Here is a 19520-nt window from a genome sequence, read left to right as displayed (position 1 = left end):
GCCAGGCCAGCGGTGGTGTGCAACCACAGAACAAGAACATCTCATATTAACCTAGATTCACTTAGAGAGCGTTCCTCTTTATTCATAGAATTCTTCTCTCCCTCACAATGCACACACACTAGAAGGGACCTCGTAGTACCGTGATGTTGGTTCCAGTTGTTGACATCCTAGCTTGGTCTCTCAAGGGCAAAGGAGCAATGTAACAACTCTGGCTTTACCTCTAACCCCCTTAGCTGGGGTCACATGTCAGCAGCAGATGCACGGAAAGCCTCTAGACTCATATGAGCTTGAAAAGTATTTGGATACATACACACATCAAGGACCCTAGGGGTTAAAGAAAGCCTGGAAACTCTATCTCTCAGCTGGAGTAGGTGTAAGTAGGCTGGCTACCTCACATGACATTGTTTTGTCATTCAGTGTGTCATGTAGGTTTATCTGATCGAAACCCAACCCATCTCTCTCACACATTGATGCACACAATGCAATTAAGGCCAGCTGGCCGAAGCTTGGCTTGAGCTTTCCACACACACACACACACACACACACACACATGCCCCAGGCATTAGTGTGAGGGATGGGGGACAGGACAGGTCTAAAGGGATTTTAACTAATTGTTCCTCCTATTCTTTTCTTCCCCCTCCCCCCTTCCCCACTCCTGCCTTCCCCAGAAGACGGATTGGGAGGTCGCCATCAAGAGCATTAACAAGAAGAACCTCTCTAAGTCGCAGATCCTGCTTGGCAAGGAAATCAAAATCCTGAAGGTGAGTAGTAGGCAGCTTAATTGCTTCGCAGTTATCTCTGAAACGTATTTAAAGAATGATTAGGCATCGACCGAGCATTACTCAGCATGTCTGACGTAAAAGGCACTCGCCTTCTTGTTAGAAATGTCAATACAAAGTCATCCAGTGTCAACTGTAGCTAATGGCACTACTAATGCAATTGTTTTCATCTTTCTTCCCAGGAACTTCAACATGAGAACATTGTGGCGCTTTACGACGTCCAGGTAATTCCTTATCTGTTTTCCACTGAAATGAAGGAAGAGGTGATGTGATTGCAAAGCGTCTGAGGTTGACTACTGTATGTGCTTAGGTTAGTGCTAGACACACAGAAACCTCACAGCCTTGTCTTTTCACTGGTATTTATGGAGCATCTCTGGGAAAAAAACAGTGTGTCTGGGAACTGGATCCACAAATCGTCAAAGCAGGTCAAGAGAATCAATGTTCTGCTTGGGGTTTCTAAGCCAACGCCTCGTCTAGCACAGAGGCTGTAGACAGCATGGTGACATTATGCCTACGTTGGAGCTATTTCCACACTGTCTGATCTTGGATAACCTAGCACAGGGTTTCTCAGCCCTGGCCCCAAGGGTGTACACTGGTTTCATCTCTAACAGCGGTCACACGTTGTCCCTGTATATGTGTAGCAGTGGAGGTGGCTGGTGGAGGTAGAATATCGGAGGACGGGCTCATTCTAATACACGGAATGGAATGAGGAATGGTATCAAACACACATCCTTGATACCATTCCTAATTCCATTCTATGCATTACAATGATCCCGTCGTCCGATTTTTACGTCCACCAGCCTCCCCTGATGTGTAATGTGTAACTATGTAATTACACCACAGATACAATATTGTATTAGCATGGTGTCTCACATAAGATAAGTAATTGCTTTGTAATGGCATACATGTCTGCACGAGGTTGTATTTTCCTGTATTATCCTACCGAAACCATAACTAAAACAATCCTACCAAAACCACAGCTTCAGTTGGCTGAGGACGACACTACCTCAGGTCTGTTCAGGAGAAACAGCAGCATACAACATCAGACCTCTCCCTCTCTCAGCTGGATGACCGTTGGGCCAGTTGGCCAGACACATTAGGATGGCTTGCCAAGCTCCTAAGTGGATCTTTCTGCAGTTTGTGGGGAAAGAAATGTCCTCTGTCCAGCCACAGGAAGCTAGCTCTAGCAGTTAGCTAGACCATTAGCCCTGAGCTAGACCATTAGCCCTGAGCACTGGTTAAGCAGCTTCCCAGTACGTTACATAAGACAACACACTGACTGCTCACGTGAAACCACATGACTGGTCCTACACCAGCGCGCATGCCTCATCCATCATCACTCCCCCCCCCCCCCCCCCCCCCCCAACGCAACGTCTGTTGTTGTGAGCTGAAAGCAACAACTTCAGTGTTGGTTGGTTGGTCGGTTGGTTGGTTCACCAGGATCGGGAGCTCATCATTGGTCATCACACTGGTGTGATCACAGGGAGCCTCCTATCCAAGACCTGCCCTGACGTCATTGTCAGACACTGGGTACCATGGAGCCAGCAGCCCCCTGAAGAGCCAGCCCTCCATGCAGCTCAGCCTCCCTCTGTCTGCACTACCGTGGGCGTGGGTTCTGTTCTCTCCATTGTTAGCTTGTAGAGCTATGAGTCGCTCAGCGGCTATAAAAAGACCCTACCATAGGGTTCCACCCAACGGGGAGAGAGAGACAGAGAGAGAGAGAGAAAGAGAGAGACAGCGAGAGCTCTTGAAATGATGATCAAGCACAACCCACTCTTTCAAGGACTTCCTGTGTTTACGTAAGCCTCCCACCGGGACCCTGCTGATCTAGCCATCCGGTCCTCCGCCCTCCCTCCATCCCTCCCACCAGCACCCCTGATGTAATCACTATTCATAGAGTCAGAAGGCTTCAGCATACTTATTCATCCCTATTCATACAGGTGATCTCATTGGGATTAAAACAGCTCTAATACTAGAGACGCCTGTCCTGAGAGAAGGCTGGGGAGAAGATGGAGGCCACTACTGATTCTGATGTAGTGCTACTCACATTTCAAACAGGGGAGGCTGGTGGAGGTAGAAATCGAAGGATGGGCTCGTTGTAATGCATGGAACGGAATGAGGAATGGTATTAAACACACATGGAGGTAGAAGAAGAAGACACAAGGGCTTTGTGTGTTGTGTCGCGTCTCTGTGAGGCGAGGCGGCCCCGCTCCTCTCTGCCTGTCCACAGGCCAGTCCTCTCCTCCCAGGCCAGTCCTCTCCCCCAGGCCAGTCCTCTCCCCCAGGCCAGTCCTCTCCCCCCAGGCCAGTCCTCTCCCCCCAGGCCAGTCCTCTCCTCCCAGGCCAGTCCTCTCCCCCAGGCCAGTCCTCTCCCCCAGGCCAGTCCTCTCCCCCAGGCCAGTCCTCTCCCCCAGGCCAGTCCTCTCCCCCAGGCCAGTCCTCTCCTCCCAGGCCAGTCCTCTCCCCCAGGCCAGTCCTCTCCCCCAGGCCAGTCCTCTCCCCCCAGGCCAGGCTTCTCCCCCAGGCCAGGCTTCTCCCCCAGGCCAGTCCTCTCCCCCAGGCCAGTCCTCTCCCCCAGGCCAGTCCTCTCCTCCCAGGCCAGTCCTCTCCTCCCAGGCCAGTCCTCTCCTCCCAGGCCAGTCCTCTCCTCCCAGGCCAGGCCTCTCCCCCAGGCCAGTCCTCTCCTCCCAGGCCAGTCCTCTCCTCCCAGGCCAGTCCTCTCCTCCCAGGCCAGTCCTCTCCCCCGGGCCTTTGTGTTGGGCCATCTCTCCCCTCTGCAGCTGTCGCGTTTGGCACCGAGGTGCTTAGAGACGTCGCCTGAAAAGGGAAAAAAGGGGAGAGAGACTGCGGCTCTGCTTTGGCGTGAGACGGAGGCGGAGATAGTGTTGCAGTGTTTTCTGCCGGGTGTTCGTCCCCTCAGAGCCCTCTCTTTCTCTCTCTCTCTTTTTTTTTTTCTTCTCTTGTCTCTCAGTCCTTTGTTTTTCCCTTTCTCGAACGCTGACATGCCCTTTAGGCTGGGGAGTCATCTCTCTTTTTCCTCTCCTCCTTTATGTCCCTCTCTCTCTTTCTCTCTCTCTCTCTCTCTCTGTCCCTCCCTCCTCCATCCACCCTCCTCAGATACAGTCTTTGCCTGTCTTCTGTTGTGTTGTTTTTCCCCCTTCTCTGTGGCCGTCTGTATGTGTGTGCTGGTGGTGTGTTGTGGCCTGTCGGTAATGGAGAAGAGTGGGTGGTTACTGTCTGGCCTAATGGCTGCTGGGTCCATTCTCTCTGTCTCTCTGTCTCTCTCTGTCTCTGTCTCTGTCTCCCTCTTCCCCTATCTCCCCCTCGCTCTCTCCGTCTCCCTCACCCTCACCCCAACCCCCTCTCCTCTCTGTCTGTTTTGTGGTCTGATGTGGACCTCTGCCCAGCCTCATCAGCTGTTCAGGCTGGCATCACGTGCCCGCGTTGCTCAGTGTTGGCCTGGGAAAGACATAAACATACATAGCACCACGGCTTGTGAAACCCACAGGGCTGAGTGTGACTGAAGTCTGTCTGGTGCCTGAGGACACACTGCCCTCTCCCCTCTATTCACACAGACAGACAGACAGACAGACAGACAGACAGACAGACAGACAGACGGGATAGAGCTGGTATGCTAAGCTAGCTAGGTCAGTATGAATGCCCTCAGTGACCTAGCCTACTTGGTCAGATGAGCGTGTCACAGAAGACTTGAACCATGTGTTTTTATAGCAGGTTGTGTGATCCGGAGACTACGGAAACCATATTTCCATTGCTCCTGGATCATGAGTCTCAAGATGATAGTCGTAGTACTGTGATTCCTGCTGAGTGAGACACAAATTGGCCCCTCTGGGAGATTATGAGGCCTTCCCGGAGACAAATTGGACCCAAGTGGAAATTAAATGGCTGTCTGGGCTCACTGGACACAGTCAGAAAGAGGTTAGCAGGTTCTTCACACCAGGGGAGGCAGGTGGAGTTAGAAATTGGAGGGGTTTGATACCACGTTTGTAGCAGGTGCACACCGGTCTCTGCCCTCATTTCTGTGGTTTATGGAGGGACAGAGTCCATGGCAGACAAATCAACAGAGAAATCAACAGACAAATCAATAGACAAATCAACAGACAACAGACTGGAATACTAGTGATTGCATCATAATCAAAGAATATCATAACAAAGCTGTCTGGGGACTGACATAGCATAGTATGTATTGGAAGCTCCATATGAGACTTGTAAATATGAGCTATTTTAGCATTTTTTTGGGGGGTGATAAAATATTTGTATTTGAGAAACATATACTGCTGAAAATCTTTTGAACCTGCGCAGTTTTTCCACACTGTCTCCATTTCCGAGATGATGGGGAAAGTGAAATAATGAACACGAGTCAATTTCATTACGGCGGGATCATTCATTACGGGGGTATTGTTGTAAGTCGCTTTGGATAAAGGCGTCTGCTAAATGCCATAAATGTAAATGTAAATGGATCGAGTTTGACAGCCAAACATCAGCATGATCCCGTCAGAGTTACAACGCTGCGCGTTTTGTACGGTTGTCTCCAGTGACGCTCCACTTTACTAACGTAGAGTAAAGTAAACACAACGGTGCCATTTCCTTCCGTGTGTGTAGCTGTAGGGACACCAGTGGCGGTTATCGATGTTCCACCCCACTGAGCCTCATTAGGCCGGCGCGGTTGATGTTCACGGGGGACGGTCATTAGGAGATGGGGCAGCAGGACGGTCGCTGGAGGAGTGTGAGGCGTCTCGTTATCGAGTGCTCGCTGGGAAGATTGACCTTAGAAAGCTCCGCTGCACGTTGAGAACCTCCTTAGATCTCTATGTGGGCTAAACATACAGCTGGGCTACACACACACAGACGCACCCATACACACACACACACACACACACACACACACAGACGCACCCATACACACACACACACACACAGACGCACCCATACACACACATACACGCATGCATACCACACACACACAGACGCACCCATACACACAGACGCACCCATACACACACATACACGCACATACACGCATGCATACCACACACACACACACACACACACACACACACACACACACACACACACACAACAACAACAACACATGCCTGTAATCTATCATTCAAAATACAACAGCACACACACACAAATACACGCACACACACACACACACACACACACACACACACACACACACACACACACACACTGTGGCTATTTCTGACTTGGTTCCCTGGTCCACACTGCTTGTGGGCTAATACCATAGTTTCAGTGGTGTCGGTGGTATGGTGACAGTATGACACATTAGCGTGAACGTGGCCAGTGACTTAACCACTGAGTCGTCTGACATCTAGCCTGTCTGTATGTAGTTAAGGCCCACAATGGAGGTGACAGAGCCGTGATTAAACCTCTACTTTAACCCTTCACCTCCCGCCCTATTTTTAGACCAGAGTCTGCAGCCTTCTATGTCATAGCTTAGCGTATATATATATGATGATATAGAAATATATAATTTCTATAGGGCCTTTCTGTGAACCTACGGTCGTATGCTAGGTGTATTGATATAAAGACGTTGTCGGTGTAGGAGTGTTACTGGCAGTGGGGCGGTTACAGGGCCTACACACATCCTGAGGTGTTCTGCTCATTAGCTCCCTAATAACAGCCCTGCGCTAAGCGCTAGGCTACGTCGCGCCCCACAGTTCTTCATGGAGCGGTTAGCGTTTAGCGGGAGGCGGCAGTGTGAGGCAGAGAGCTGTAATTACACGGTATCTCTGGTGTCTCTGTCTCCGTCTCTCTCTCTCTCTCCCTCTCTCTCTGCAGGCTGACAAAGCCCACGCCGCTCAGCATAGCTCTCCGATTTAAGGTGCACTGCAGAGAGAGAGATGGGGGGGGGGGGGGGTCGGGAGAGAGGGAGGGGGGTGGGGGGGGGGGGGGTAAGGAGAGAGACACACCATGTCTGCCCATATGAGGTGTCGCATCTTAAGCATGCATCTGTGGCACTAGGCTAAGCACACACACACACAAACACACATACACACACGCGCACACACACACACACACACACACACACACACACTCACAGTGATTCACAATATGTGAAACAGATAAGCGCCACGAGGAAACATGAACTAAGGGAAAACAGAAGGAGGGAGAGAAGGAGGGGGAGAAGGAGGGGGAGAAGGAGGGAGGGACGGGGGGAGTTTGTTTATGAAGTTCAGAGTCATGTGCTGGGAGGCGGTCGCATGATAGAAGCTTCCAAAACAAAACCTGAACTTCCTGTGGTAGAACACTGTGTCCTAGCTGAGAGAGGGGCCTCAAATGTGTGTGTGTGTGTGTGTGTGTGTGTGTGTGTGTGTGTGTGTGTGTGTGTGTGTGTGTGTGTGTGTGTGCGTGTGCGTGTGCATGCTAGTGCGTGTGTGTATGAGCCGTAGTAGAGAGTGAGAGAAGGAGAGGTGAAGAAAGGGAAAGGGAGAGAAGAGGAGGGGTGTCTGACATCATGAAAAGAGGGTTGGGAAGTAGAAAAGGGTGTGCATAGCGTATTCTAGGAATCCTGGGAGTTTTCCTAGAGAATGAACTGCATGATGTCTACATTCCAGCATCGGGGCTTTTCTTTACACCCCATTAAACGGGCTGGAAGAAATTCCCCCAAGTGTAACAGTTAGTGCACATGCACACACACGCACACGCACACGCGCACACACACTCACACACACACACACACACACACACACACACACATACACATTCACACATATACACACACAGACACACATGCACACAACACACACACACACACACACGCACACACATGCACACACACACACACACACACACACACTTTTTGCTTGTGCTGGGAGGGAAAGTGTGCTTTTCTGTGTGTTTTAATGTGTTATGGTTACTTGAATTCATTCCACTTGCACTTAGTAGGCCAATAGGGATGTGTTTATGCTGGAGGCAGTCAATTATTTCTTAAAGCTTTCCTTACCAAACTCAGTCAAAGAGTAGGGCTTTAGTAACATTGTTTACTTTACAACATTGCCTTTTTGTCTGGCTTTTGTGAATCCTGAAGCATTATGTTGTTATTGTTTAAAGAGAGAGAAGAGGAGGAGGAGGAGGAGGAGGAGGAGGAGGGGGGTACTCATTCTGAGGAGTCGTGACATCTGAACTGGACTGTGACTCACCTCAGTGGATGTTCCTCACAGTTTTGGCAGGAGATTCTCTCCCATAGGGACATCCCGTGCCCTTCCACTCTTTAGTGGATTACCACGGTGTGTGTGTGTGTGTGTGTGTGTGTGTGTGTGTGTGTGTGTGTGTGTGTGTGTGTGTGTGTGCGTGTGCGTGTCCATTTGTGGTGATAACAACTTGTCCTGTGCCTCCGCTGAAACCAGTCCGTCCCTAGCCCTAATGTTCACCCTGTGAAATGCAGTTGCAGAAACACTGACCTCTTATCAACCTCTAATTACCATAACATCATAACACAGTCTGCTATCCGTCTTGCGACGCTGCTGTTAGACCCAGAGGCATCTGGTTCTTGATGGCTCCATACCAAGCATACTCCAGATCAGCCCCTGAGTTTGCCTGGCTTTCTACATAGGCAACACTTTTCTCTGAAGAAAACAACAATCTTAAACAGAATTCCCCCCCCCCCCCCCCCCCCTTCCCTCTCCTCGCCCTCCATTCCCCTCCCCCCTTTGTTCTTATGTAACCCCCGGACTCAGTTACGGTGGTTGAAGTGTGACGCAATCTGCAATCTGCCGACAACACAACTGAGGAAAAGACAAGTCTTGTTTTAGTCCTTGTTCTAACGTGGGCATTCTGAGAGAGTTTTGGGTACGTATCAGGTTGTTGCTGGGAGCTTTTGAGTTTCGTCCTACACAAGACAACAGCATTTCTCAGCGCTGATTTAGTAGTGTTCCAGTGTTTTCCGAGGGACCATTGATCACGGTTTGTTTACGGCAGACGTTTGGCAGAGGCCACAGGATGACTAAGCGGTGGTCCGTCTCACACGTGGAAGGGAAGAGATTGCGAAAGCATTTTATTTTTTTATTTTTTTATGTTATATTGTCTTTGTGACGGCCCGGTGACGAGTTGTTGAAGGTTTTTGGAATATTTGGAAGATATAATATATGGAAGAGGGTTTTATACACTGCAGTTCAGTATAGCTCTCTTGGCCACATTCCTTGTTGAATGCGTCCAAAATCTGTTGGTTGCTGTAACCACCCATTGTCTTAGGTGGACAGGATGTTTTCCGACACTTTATGGTGTCTGTTCTTTCTTCTGGCAGTACGCACACGCACACGCACACGCACGCACACACACACACACACACACACACACACACACACATACCTTCTACTGTACTACTGCTACTGTACCACTCTGCTACTTCAACTAACCCATAGTACTTCTATACTACTACCTTCCCTCCTCTTAGTTCCTACCGCTAGCCTTCTAGAACACCCACACGGCCATTAGCACCACAGCTACCACTGCCAACCTTTCACACTTCAGCAACTAGGTCAGGAACCAAACAGAGTAATGACTGCAGCGGCCAAAAACAACAAACAACCAAGTGCCAGAAACACAGCGTTTATGGTGGACAGCGATGGGCTTGTTCAAACCTTGTAGCTGTCTTTAGTGATGCCTCACTGAGAAATGGGGTTGGTAGTGTGGCACGTCAAAAAACATCAGTAGGTGAATAGTGGTAATTCAACAGTGGAAACCGTACATTTGCGTTGTGTTCAAGAATAACCCTAATTTGCTGCAATTTACTATGCTGTAGATACAGTGGCTTGTCCTCCCCTATCGCATTCTCTCCTTTGGGAGGTGGTGTGGGTGGTGGGGGGGGGGGGGAGGGGGTCCTGTTAAGGAGTCTGTCCCACATGCCAACCCCCCCCCCCCCCCCCCCCTTCTCCCCCTCCTCCTTTTTCTTCTTTCCCCATCCCCCCATCCCACCACACAGTAGGGAGCAAGAGCTGAACACAGCCTTGTTATGTAACCTGCCCTAGCCAATCCCAGCCTGCGGGAACACACACACACACACACACACACACACACACACACACACACACACACAGAGACAGAGAGCAAAAAAAGGATAATGGTAGGGCCTCCTCTTAGTGCGCCCATCCCCCACTCCCAACAAGCTTACATCCAGCATCGATCTTAGAACCCTCCACTTCTCTATCTACTGCCATGAGCCTATAGGATTGGCCTGGGACGAGGGGGCTGCAACCAACCCGCCAGCCAATCACACAGACCCAGGCTCAGGCAGGACAGGCCATGTGACAGGAAGGAGCTGATGTGGAATAAATGGTTGGTCGTGTTCTGACGATGGTTGTCTTTTCTGAGAGAGAGAGAGAGAGAGAGAGAGAGAGAGAGAGAGAGAGAGAGAGAGAGAGAGGTCCTTCTGTCCGTGTTAGCCTACGGATGGAAGAAAGAACCGATTCATGTGGTTGAACACTTTCAGACACACTATCGTCGCACACAGAAATGACAGTGGGTTTATGTCACAATATGTCTCCCCTCCTCCTACACACACACACACACACACACACACACACACAGTGGGTTTATGTGAAAACACGCTGAGTAAGAGCCATTTGTTCCAGCCTGCCCTGGCTGTAAGTCACTCCCTCTCTCCTCAAATCAATCAGAAGATACCTGGAACTGGAATCATGCCGTAGGACAACTTGGAGAACATGTGCAAAGACGGATTTCTTATTTATGGTTGTTGATGAGGGGAACATGATGCACAAGGCAAGCTGCCTGATCTGTCACTGTACTCCACACACACACACACACACACACACACACACACACACACACACACACACACACACACACACAGACTCGGACACACACACACACAGACTCTAAGACACACACACACACACACACACACACACACACACACACACACACACACACACACACACACACACAGGCCTGCTTGTATTACCTGGCGTTGAAAATCACCCAGGTCCCTTGAACCCCAATACCTCGAACACACACACACACACACACACACACACACACACACAGGCCTGCTTGTATTACCTGGCGTTGAAAATCACCCAGGTCCCTTGAACCCCAATACCTCGAACACACACACACACACACACACACACACACACAAAATAAGATCCCCCCCCCCACCACATCTAAAGTGTCCGAAGGTTTCGGGTTCTCTTAAGGGTGGCACACTTTCGTGGAAGGCCCGATTTCATGTGAACCCCATGTCAGTCACTCAGTGTGGATGGGGGTTGAGGTGTTTGTGGGCCTGTACGTAGAATGGGGTCAGCCAGTCAACTGTCACCCATCACTGGAGCCGTAGAACCTACAGTAGGCACCGGGCCAAGGCTTGAAGGCTAAAGGAATAGCATTGCTAACGCTGTTTTAATGTACGGAGTCGATGGCTCTGATGTATGGAGATATGAACACAGGGTTATGAATAGCTTTCTGAGTCATGTACGTTGTAGGTGTTTTAAGTCCGATCTGGGTGTGTTCGCGGAGGCTGCTGGAGGTAGAAGTCGGAGGACGAGCTCATTGTAACGCGTGGAACGCGGGCACTCACTTCAGTTTCACTGTCACCATTTGTCTTCTTTAGAAATGGTGTTCTGTGGTCCACAAACAATGATTGTGTTGTTGTTGTTGTTGTTGTTGTTGTTGTTGTTGTTGTTGTTGCTGGTACTCCATAAGGGTAACAGTAAGTTCTGGCCCACTGCCTCCACAGACAGAGCTGTTCTTCCAGTGGGTTTGACAGGTGCCGTGCCAGAAATGACGGATGTTTAACGGATTTTGTTTTCTCTGCTCTCTTCTAGGAAACACCCAACTCTGTGTTCCTGGTCATGGAGGTAGGTGAACTGTGACTGTATGCCTGTCACCATGCATCCTGTTACACAGCTCACACTTATCAATGCCTTTTCACCTCTCCCTTCCTTCTATTGTGGGCTCCACCGTCTCTCTCTCTCTCTCTCTCTCTCTCGCTCTCTCTCCCCCTCTCTTTGTCTCTCTCTCTATCTCTCTCCCTCTCTCCCTCTCTCTCTCTTTCTTTCTTTCTCTTTCTATCTCTCTCTCTTTCTCTCTCTCTCTCTCACTCTCTCTCTCTCTCTCTCTCTATCTATCTCTCTTTCTCTCTCTCTCTCTCACTCTCTCTCTCTCTCTCTCTATCTATCTCTCTTTCTTTTTCTCTCTCTCTCTCTATCTCTCTCTATCTCTCTCTACACGTGTTCATTGTAAGTTCCCAGAGTCTACAGACCCTGTGGCAGTGTGCCCCCATCTGTTCTCCTTCTTTCTCTTTCTCTCTCCCTCCTCTTTCCCCCCCCCTCCCTCCCTCCTTTTGGTTGCACAACACCACAAACTGCCTGCAGGAAGAAAACAAACCGTGAAGAACCCCAAGTGGCCCACTAAAAATACACACACACACACACACACACACAGTTTTCTAGGAACCCTGTTCTCCAGGAAGCTTTTCAAAAGCTTGTTTGTTCGCTATATATTTGACCTGCAAAACTCCCTCACATATTTTACGTGTTGATAAGGTGTGTCGGTGTGTGTGTGTGTGTCGGTGCGTGTGTGTGTCTGTGTCTGTCTCTGTGTGTGTGTCTGCGTGTGTGTCTGTGTCTGTGTGCGTGCGCGTGTGTGTAGCTTCCCTATGAGTGTTTCCCCAGCCTGAGGGTCTGACAGCTTGTTGTTGCTCTCAGCACAGAACACTGAGAGCAGGTAGAGCAGGAGGACCAGGTGTGGAGGTTGGGCCCTGTCAGGTGTTTCACATCCCCAGGTGGAGGGATCAGGAGAAGGGTTACCTGACCCTCCCCTCCCCCCTCCCCCTCCCCCTCCCCCTCCCCCTCCCCCCCTCCAGGTTCCAGGTAGACAGAAAACAGGCAGAAGGACTTGTCTTTGTTGAAAGTCCTGTCGCTTTAGCTCCACCCCCCCCCCCCCCCCCCTCCAGGTTCCAGGTAGACAGGAAACAGGCAGAAGGACTTGTCTTTGTTGAAAGTCCTGTCGCTTTAGCGTTGGTCCTCCTCGGCTAGCCGGGCTCAATCGATATACAGCACAGGACAAGACAGGGAGGCAGAGATAGCATCGGCGCCAGGCTAGCGTGGATGCTAATCCTCCCAGGCGTGAGCCGGGCTCCTCTGCTTCGCCTCATAAGGTAGAGCTTGTCTTACGCCGGCGTTGGAGGACAGGGTATCAGGTGGGATGCGAGGGCTCCGTGCCCGCGGAGGCGTTTTACCGCGTCAGGCGTTAGCAGGCGTTGTAAAAGGATACTGTTTTAGGGGACAAGCCGCCCTTTTAGGAGCTGCATTGGCTTGTCAGTCGAAAGCAGAGCAGACCGGCGGAGGCCGGAAAAAAACGGAGGACGGGCTCCTCCTCGTCGTGCGGGGAACGGAATGACTTGCGTTCGCATACCCTTCCTCATTCCAGGATGTGTTTGCATACCGTTCCTCCTCATTCCATCCCATGCTTTCCAGTGAGCCCCCCCCCCCCCCCCCCCCGATTTCTACCTCCACCGGCCTCCCCTGAACGCAGACTGGTGTTGTAACAAGAGAATGTTACTGTCAGGAAGGTTCGGTGTGCCGTCTGTGGCTCTTCTGTTACAGTGGCAGAAAAAAACCGGGTTTGATTGCACACAGAGCCTCCATTGTGTCGGGACGTCCCTCGCTCTTGCCTCCCTCTGCCTGACCCTGCCGGTGGGAGGAGGACTGGCTGAGCGCTAGGCTCATCGATTTCCCCTACGTAAACGGTAAACAACCCCGGGGCGGGTCAATGAGGTGAAGTCGGATCACAGTGACGGGTCTGTGTCTCTCTTAAGGCCGGGTCAAACCGATGCTTTTGATCAGTGGGAGTTGGAGCACTTTTCTTTTCTCTCTCTCTCTCTCTCGCTCTCTTGACTCCTCTTCGTCCACCCTCCGTCTCTCTCTCTCTCTCTCTCTCTCTCTCTCTCTCTCTCTCTCTCTCACCCGTTGCCGCTGTCTTCATTTGTCTACTAAGGTGGGGATTAACTGCACATGAACAGAGCCTGTCGGTGCAGATAACACCGCGGCCGTTCATCAGATTGATTGATGAGCCCTTGTAGCGTCACACACACACACACACACACACACACACACACACATACACACACACACCCCGCCTCCACCATACACACACACACACACACACACACAAACACACAAACACACACACACACACACAAACACACACACACACACACACACACACACACACACACACACACACACACAAACAAACAGTATCAGCAACAACATGCCCTCTGCTTGATATTGTGCATGTTCAGTTTGCTGTGGTTCATGTCCATGCTCTGCCTCCTAATAGAGAGTGTGCTTGTCTTCCCTCCCTCTCCTCCCACAGTATTGTAATGGTGGAGATCTGGCCGACTATTTGCAAGGTAAGCATCACACGAATCTCTCTCTCACTGGATGTTATTCATCAAAACAAAGTAACTTATGCTGTAGAGATAGGAGAGAGACTGTGTGTGTGTGTGTGTGTGTGTGTGTGTGTGTGTGTGTGTACGGGGGAGGCGGGATGTGTGCGTATGTGTGTGTATGTGTGTGTATGTGTGTGTGTGTGTGTGAGTGTGTGTGAGTGTGTGTGTGTGTGTGTGTGTGTGCGCCTGTGTGTGCCTGTGCCTGTGTGTGTGTGTGTGCCTGTGTGTGTGTGCCTGTGTGTGTGTGCCTGTGTGTGTGTGCCTGTGTGTGTGTGCCTGTGTGTGTGTGCCTGTGCGTGTGCGCGTGCGTGTGCGCGTGTTCCTGATGTGAGGGAGGGCCGCGCGAAGGAGTGGCGTGACAATGGGTTCCTTCTCTAGACGCCATATAGCCGGGGCAGCGGTGACGTGACTCTAATGTCCTATTCCAAAGGTCACTCATCTCCCACAACGTGTTGTTTCCCCAGAAACACAACAGCACTCGAAGCATAACATGTTAACCGCTTGGTAAAGATCAGTTCATCTGTCTCTCTCTCTCTCTCTCTCTCTCTCTCTTTCGAGTTTTACAATCCCAGAGCAAGCCAAATAAAAGCCAAATAGAAGTCAGCGACCTTACAGTCCTCGTTATGGGCCTGCCCGCTTATGTCATAAATGCATTTCATAACACGTTGCGCTCCGGTATTCACTCACGCACGGAACGCGCTGATAATATTTGCGCTTGTGTGTGAACGCGAGGCGGTTACGTCAGTGAGAACAGGGAGAGAGACGTCACGCTGTACCATAAACCATCTGAGCGTTGTGGAAGGGACACATCAGGGTCAGCGAGGGTGTTCAAGAGGTACTGAATGTCCTAGTCCGTGTACTGTCCTAGTCCGTGTACTGTCCTAGTCGGTGTACCGTGGTGCCCACCCTGGACTCTGCCCCTACGCTGTGTTCTGACCAGCCCTGTTATCAGGGGGACAGCGGTTCTTACAGGTGCATGTTCCCATGTCACCTTTAGGTAGGGTACAGTGTGTCCCTCACCCTTCCACCTGACTAGCGCAAAGGGCGAGCGAACACTCACGCGGGCACACACAAAAACAGGCACACCAAAACGCACACGCGCGCGCACACACACACACACACACACACACACACACACACACACACACACACACACACACACAGGGGCACACACACACACATATACACACACAGACACACATGCACACAACAACACACACACACACACACACACACACACACATCCCAGCGAAGCCCCCCCATCAACACCCCTCTCATTATGTAATAGTATCACACAACAACATCACTCCACTACTTGCATGTGTTCGTAGAACTTAGGGGAGGTCGCTGCCTAATCTCTGATGAATGATTATAACCCTAGAGGGATGTGATCCATTGTTGTCCTAATGACTCGCTTTACTCTTGAGAGAGAGAGAGAGAGAGAGAGAGAGAGAGAGAGAGAGAGGGGAAGGAATCCTCTTAGTGGCTCTGTGGATTAGCATTTAGTCTCTCTGGCCGCCACCAGGGACCAGGAACAACATGACTCAATTATTACGCCACTTATCTGATGCTAACGTCCAGGTTTAAGACTCGTGTCTGGGTTGTTAACGCCGAGGCTATTAGCCCTAATAGGCTGCGGTTGCATAAAAAGAGGCTGCATCAGCGGAGTGAAGCGTTGCAGCGGGAGGCCGCCGCCTCCCTCCCGGGGTCAGCGCCGCAGCGGCGGAGGGAGAGCTTTGGGGGAGTGCCGGGGTTTTGATGCAGCGGTTAACGCATTATGCCGTTCTTCCGCCCGTATCACGGCAACCACCGCCGTTCATCGGGTTTGGCCATCAGTCGGCAATCGCCAAGGCAACCGGTCGTTGCGCGGGAGAAATCGGAGGATTGTAATGCGCGGAACGCAGTGAGGAACGGTATCCAACGCACACACTCCGTTTCGCGCATTACAATGAGCCCCCCCCCGCCCCCCCCCCCCCCCCCCCCCGTCCTCCGATTTCCCTGCCTCCACCGGTCAGCGATCACCAAGGCAACCAAGTCGTTCTAACGCATATCCCAACCCTGCTGGCACCAATTCCCTCCTCCCTCCTGACCTCTACCCGGCCCAAAATTTGGGACTTTATCGAAGGAGAACTGTCCGGTGATGCATCGTGGTTAATGTAGTCTCCCCCCTTCCCCCCCCATCCTCTCCTCTTCCCTAGCCAAGGGGACCCTGAGGGAGGACACAATGCGGGTGTTCTTGCAGCAGATCGCAGCGGCCATGCGTATCCTCCACAGCAAGGGCATCATCCACCGCGACCTGAAGCCCCAGAACATCCTCCTGTCCTACACGGGCCGCAAGAAGTCCAACATCAGCGGCATCCGCATCAAAATAGGTGACCGTTCACAAACACAGACAGCATTTCACAACACCGTTCTGTTCTACTGTGTTTATATATATATATACGAGAGTCACGCGGGATTCCAACCGCATAGAGAGCGTACGTTTAGGACTCATGAATCATGTGGTGATTCAGCCTGTTTTGTACCACCGTTTCCGACGTGACACAATGGTTATTGTATCAAATGTTATTGTTAACGAAGCACCACACAATGATATCTAGCCAGGGTCCATGGTTATATTTAGCATAACCGTTCCTCTACCTGTTTTGAATGTCTCTCTCTGAATGTCTCTCCCTTGTCTGCAGTCTGTCGGTCGGTCCTGACTGTCTGTCTGTCTGTCTGTCTGTCTGTCGGTCTGTCGGTCGGTCGGTCCTGTCTGTCTGTCTGTCTGTCCGTCTGTCCGTCTGTCCCCGTGCTGAGTAGTGGTGCCACTCAGACGATAGCGGTGTGTGTTTCTATTAATAACACAGACGTACTGACTCTGGCTTCTGTCATGTCTGTCCTACAGCTGACTTTGGCTTCGCACGATACCTACAGACCAACATGATGGCTGCCACGCTGTGTGGGTCCCCCATGTACATGGTGAGTGTGTGTGTGAGTGTGTGAGTGTGTGTGTGTGTGTGTGTGTGTGTGTGTGCTGTGTGTGTGTGTGTGTGTGTGTGTGTGTGTGTGTGTGTGTGTGTGTGTAAGGGAGCGTCTGCGGTCTCTTGTTTTTTTTCGACTCATGTGACAGCTCCGCTTACTCAGCAACTTGGAACTGGAGCTGTCCTTTCAGAGCATGACCTCTACCTCCCAACCCCTGACCTCTGACCCCTGACCCCTACCAGGCCCCGGAAGTGATCATGTCCCAGAACTACGATGCCAAGGCTGACCTGTGGAGCATCGGGACGGTCATCTACCAGTGCCTCGTTGGGAAGCCCCCCTTCCAGGTACGCAACTTCTGTAGGATGGAGAGAGAGAGATATGGAAACTCTGGTGTGTGTACTTGGGATGGGGTGTAAGTGTGTGTATTTTGGATGGAGTGTATGTGTGTGTTTGTGATGGGGTATCAGTGTGTTTTTATGATGGAGTGTGTGTGTGTGTGTGTGTGTGTGTGTGTATTTGGGATTGGAGTGTGTATTTGGGATGGGGTATAAGTGTGTGTATTTGGGATGGAATGTGTGTGTATTTTGGATGGAGTGTGTGTGTAAGTGTGGGATATGGTATACAGTAAGTGTGTGTATTTGGTATATGGTATACAGTAAGTGTGTGTATTGTGGATGGGGTGTTTGAGACACGGCCCCTCTGACTCGTGTGTGTCTGCAGGCCAACAGCCCCCAGGACCTGAGGATGTTCTATGAGAAGAACAAGAGTCTGCTGCCCATGTAAGTCAGCGTGATGTTACATGACTTATGATATGTGTCATATTGATGTATGTTATATTACACCACTTATGATATGTGTCATATTGATGTATGTTATATTACACCACTTATGATATGTGTCATATTGATGTATGCTATATTACACCACTTATGATATGTGTCATATTGATGTATGCTATATTACACCACTTATGATATGTGTCATATTGATGTGTGTGATATTACACGACTTATGACGTGTGATATTGATATGTATCATATGAGATGATGTGTAATGTGATACTGAAATCTTACAGACATACTGTAAAGGCAGTCCACTATGTTTAGCAAGATTGCTGGGGGAAAGTAACTTTTACTGAATGTTAATACAGTTTGTATGCCACCCTATTCAAGTGTCCTATTGACCCATGTTCCTGACTCCATTTCCCAGCATCCCTAGGGAGACGTCTCCTCCCCTTGGTGACCTGTTGCTAGGCCTGCTGCAGAGGAACCAGAAGGACAGGATGGACTTTGGTGAGTCTGGACATCACTTCCCCTGCAGACAGGAAACTATCATGAGTGAATTAGATACCAATTTTATCAGCTGATGGGAGACGGTTGACCGTGTTTGAAGTGACATGTGACTAGACTGTTGTAACGCTGTTGCAACACTGTTGTAACATCTTGTTTTCTCTGTTTTCTCACAGACACGTTCTTCAGCCACCCCTTCCTAGATCCATCGTCCGCCATCAAAAAATGTAAGACTGAAGATGATAACTTCTCCCAACAAATATGTTGACTTAGTCTATAAAAACACACAGACCTCCTCAAACCTCAGCTGTCAGATCTCCCAGACCTCATTGTTGAAGTAGAACTGCAGTGGCCAAGATAAGATAATAGAGATTCTATATAAAGATGCCAGTGGAGGCTGGTGAAGGACTCAAACACGTGAGCCCATCCTCCGATTTCTACCTCCACCAGCCTCCCCTGAAATACACGTCTCAGTCTTGACGTGAGCTGTCCCGTGAGACATCCTAATCGTATGTCTGTCTTTCCCAGCATGCCCTGTTCCGGTACCCAGCTGCCCCAGCGCTGTGACGGACAGCTCCTGTGGCTCCTCCCCTTCCTGCCGCTACAACTCGCCACCGGTGAGCTTACGTAACACGTTTAATAACTTTACACACAGTCATAACACCATTCATAACAAGTCTAATGACTTTACACACAGTTATAACACCATTCATAACAAGTTACGAGACCACACATGCTACGAGACCACACTTTTACATGACACACATACTGTATGTTTCCTTGTGTCATGCCACGTAATATTTTAGGCTATATCAAAATACTCAACACCGAAGCACCCCACTACCATTGTAGAGGAGCAATAGGAAAATTGGGAAACCGAATTTGCCAGGAAGTCGTTTTTTCCCTCTACATCATTATTACGTTAGGCTGATGGTCAGCAGAAGCCAGTCTGGCTTTGTAATTGCATTGTCCTGCCCTATCCCCCTCTCTCTCTCTCACTCACTCCAAACTTAATCCTCTCTCTCTCTC

General features: G+C 50.3%; 1 protein-coding gene across 3 annotated transcripts in view; it reads left to right on the top strand.

Annotated features, from left to right (window-relative positions):
- ulk2 (unc-51 like autophagy activating kinase 2) overlaps positions 1-19520 on the top strand; it is a 38656-nt gene that overhangs the window by 3379 nt on the left and 15757 nt on the right. For 2 of the 3 annotated variants that reach the window (XM_083672083.1, XM_083672082.1), the window contains exons 2-12: positions 669-761; positions 962-1003; positions 11609-11641; positions 14163-14199; positions 16437-16610; positions 17126-17199; positions 17445-17546; positions 17923-17981; positions 18412-18494; positions 18668-18718; positions 19020-19108. In XM_083672083.1, coding sequence (XP_083528209.1) covers positions 669-761; positions 962-1003; positions 11609-11641; positions 14163-14199; positions 16437-16610; positions 17126-17199; positions 17445-17546; positions 17923-17981; positions 18412-18494; positions 18668-18718; positions 19020-19108 — 837 coding nt within the window. Of the gene's footprint in view, positions 1-668; positions 762-961; positions 1004-11608; positions 11642-13352; positions 13534-14162; positions 14200-16436; positions 16611-17125; positions 17200-17444; positions 17547-17922; positions 17982-18411; positions 18495-18667; positions 18719-19019; positions 19109-19520 lie in introns of those variants that run through there. The other variant, XM_083672084.1, reaches the window with a different exon arrangement.

The sequence above is a fragment of the Argentina silus genome (assembly GCF_951799395.1).
Source record: "Argentina silus genome assembly, chromosome: 6".
In the NCBI taxonomy this organism is placed as follows: Eukaryota; Metazoa; Chordata; class Actinopteri; order Argentiniformes; family Argentinidae; genus Argentina; species Argentina silus.
Note: the sequence above shows the minus strand (reverse complement) of the source record. Positions and strands in the feature narration are given on the sequence as shown.